This window comes from Helianthus annuus, chromosome 12 (assembly GCF_002127325.2).
Source record: "Helianthus annuus cultivar XRQ/B chromosome 12, HanXRQr2.0-SUNRISE, whole genome shotgun sequence".
NCBI classification, from domain to species: domain Eukaryota; kingdom Viridiplantae; phylum Streptophyta; class Magnoliopsida; order Asterales; family Asteraceae; genus Helianthus; species Helianthus annuus.
This window is the reverse complement of record NC_035444.2, coordinates 10535266-10538019: the sequence shown is the minus strand read 5'-3', so window position 1 is coordinate 10538019 and position 2754 is coordinate 10535266. Positions and strand designations below refer to the sequence as shown.

General features: G+C 40.8%; 1 protein-coding gene across 1 annotated transcript; it reads right to left on the bottom strand.

Annotated features, from left to right (window-relative positions):
* Positions 1-1419: 1419 nt before the first annotated feature.
* On the bottom strand, positions 1420-1998 carry LOC110876438. Its single transcript, XM_022124613.1, has one exon. The coding sequence runs from the start codon at positions 1996-1998 to the stop codon at positions 1420-1422; it is 579 nt and encodes a 192-aa protein (XP_021980305.1).
* Between the last annotated feature and the right edge of the window lie 756 nt (positions 1999-2754).

The window sequence follows — 2754 nt, the reverse complement described above, 5'->3', positions numbered from 1 at the left end:
AAAGTTGGTTTTCAGCTTTAATGATCATATAAGATAGCATTTCCATCACCATCAGGAAAAGGAAAGGAGAGATAGGGTCTCCTTGCCGTAGCCCTTTGTGGCATTGGAATTCAAAAGTAGGAGCTCCGTTAACAAGCACCGAAGACCTTGCCGACTCCAAAATGCCTTTTATCCACGAACACCACCTGTCCGAAAAGCCCATTTGACTCATAGATGATAAAAGGAAATTCCAATTGACGTTATCATAAGCTTTTTCAAAATCAATCTTCAAATAAAAACTTTCTTCTTGTTTTTTTCCCCGGTTCGTTATCTCCTAATAAGAAGAGGACCATCCAATATATAATTCCCTTTTATAAACGCCGATTGTGCTTCAGAGACACCACCAGAATCAATCACCTTCTTGAGACGATTAGCAAGAACTTTTGACACTACCTTACTAATAATACCAATAAGGTTAATCGGCCGATACCCGTTAAGCCCAGTAGGGTCCTTAGTCTTAGGAACCAAAGTAATGAATGAGCTACCACACCCAACATTAACTTTTCCACTGTCAAAAAAATCATCCAAAACATCTTTAAAATCTTTATCAAAAAGATCCTAGAACAACTTAATGAACTTCATATTTAAGCCATCCGGCCCAGGGCTTTTATCATCCCCACAACCGTCAACAGCTTCTTTGATCTCCTCTGAGGTGAACGGAACAGTGAGCAAGTTCCTTTCCTCCTGGCTTAACTTCCTTCTATCGTTACATATAAGCTTAGGCCTGAGATGATAACTCTCCTTAAACTGATCTCTAAAAAAACACATAACTTCCTTTTTAATAATATTCGGCTTGGTGACCCAACGCCCGTTGATACTAAGACCCGGAATCTGGTTTGAGGCCCGCCTAATATTCACATGGAATGGAAAATTTTAATGTTCTCATCACCTTCGAGCGCCCACTTAATCCTAGATTTCTGCTTCATATCCTGCACTTATTCAATTTGTAATTCATCAACACATTTTTGTTCTCCACGAACTCCCATTCCTCTACTTCACTTAGGTCCCGGTACTCCATAATATTCTCTAAATCTTCTAGCTCTTCTTTCGCTTTAACAACCGTCTCCTCCTCCTTTTTTGAAACTTCTATTCTCCATTCTTTAATAGCATCTCTAATCTTATGGAATTTATTCATCAGTTTAATATCAGCTTGACAATTGTCTTCCACCTGATAGTTCACAGCTTTCTCCACCGTCTCTCGGAACCCACTAATCCCCAACCAAGAATTGTAAACTCTAAACGGTTTGGCCCCAAAAGTCTTCCTATTAACCGTGAGTAAAAGAGGACAATGATCCGAATGAGAAAACGACAAACCTCTTAAACAAGCATCCGGCCAGCAATTAAAAAAATTCTGGCACGCCAAGAACCGATCGATTTTGCTCATCTTCCTGCCGTTATCCTTATACACGTGTATTTTCTACCCTTTAGATCATATTCCATAAGATCCCCTTCAAAAATGAAATCGTTAAAATTCCTGACACAAGCATTTTTAAAACTAGAGTTTTTACGCTCGTCTTGGTTTCGAACCGCATTAAATTCCTCAGCGATTACCCACATTCCTTCGACCCCAATCATCACTTCTCTAATCTTGTTCCACAGACTCAGTTTGTCCGTCGTTTTTTGAGGAGCATAAACATTAATAATGTTAATTTTCTGCTGAGATCCTTTAATGATCCCACTCACCAAAAGGAAATTCCTATTCTTAACATGACTGGTAACCTTGAATATCCGCTTGTCCCAAATACACATCAGACCCCCAGATAGACCAGTCGCCTCAACACCCTCGACCCCAAAATCTTGCTTACCCCAAAACTTAACCACATTTAACTTTGTGAGATCCGTGAGTTTCGTTTCTTGGATCATAAGAAAATCAACCTTATTTTGTTGTTTCAAACCCTTAATCCAGCCCTCCTTAACCGGCCCCCCAATCCCTCTAGCGTTTATAGAAAGGAAATTCATTTACTCACCACATTGATGCCTTCTGTACCCAAAGTCTCCTAGATCATCTTACCATGTTCTGTAAGATTCACACAACCAATTTTCCGATATGGACCGTTTCCTCGAGCTCTTCAATCTCCACCTCTTTATTATGTCTTATTTCCTGTGAATCATCCACCAACGTTTCCCCAATTGAGCCCTCACCTTCATCGAGATTTTTATTTGCTTCCATATTGAGGTCAATACTGTGATTACCTTCATGTGCCCTGACTTCGTTATTGCCACCCAAAAAAGACTCAGGGATTAAATCAGGATGGGCCAGGAAGCTAAAAGACTCAAAAGGCCTGCCCCTATCTGTTCTCGATCTTTTATTGGGCCTTTCCATGTTAATTGGGCTTGAAGGTTTGGGCAATTGTTTATGTTTGTCTTTTAATAAATTGAAAGGCTTTTTTTCTAATCCCCTGGGACTGCAACGTAGGACACAACTTATCAGGACCATCAAAAGACTTTGGGGAATGGAACATTCCATTTACCCGCCGCCCCCCATCATCATTATTATTCATAATTAATTCCTCCTCCCCATGCACCTGCATGCGTGGTCGTTCACCTTCTCCAACCTGACTTTTCACTTCCTTACCCTCGACCACCGGAATCCGAGCTTCATCTTCCACCCCGGCCTCCGGCTCCGGTCGTAACACTTCCACCAAACATTCCGGCACCCAATCACTTTGTTCTTATGAGATCCATACCTTGTATCTTTTACCTTTCCAACTAAGA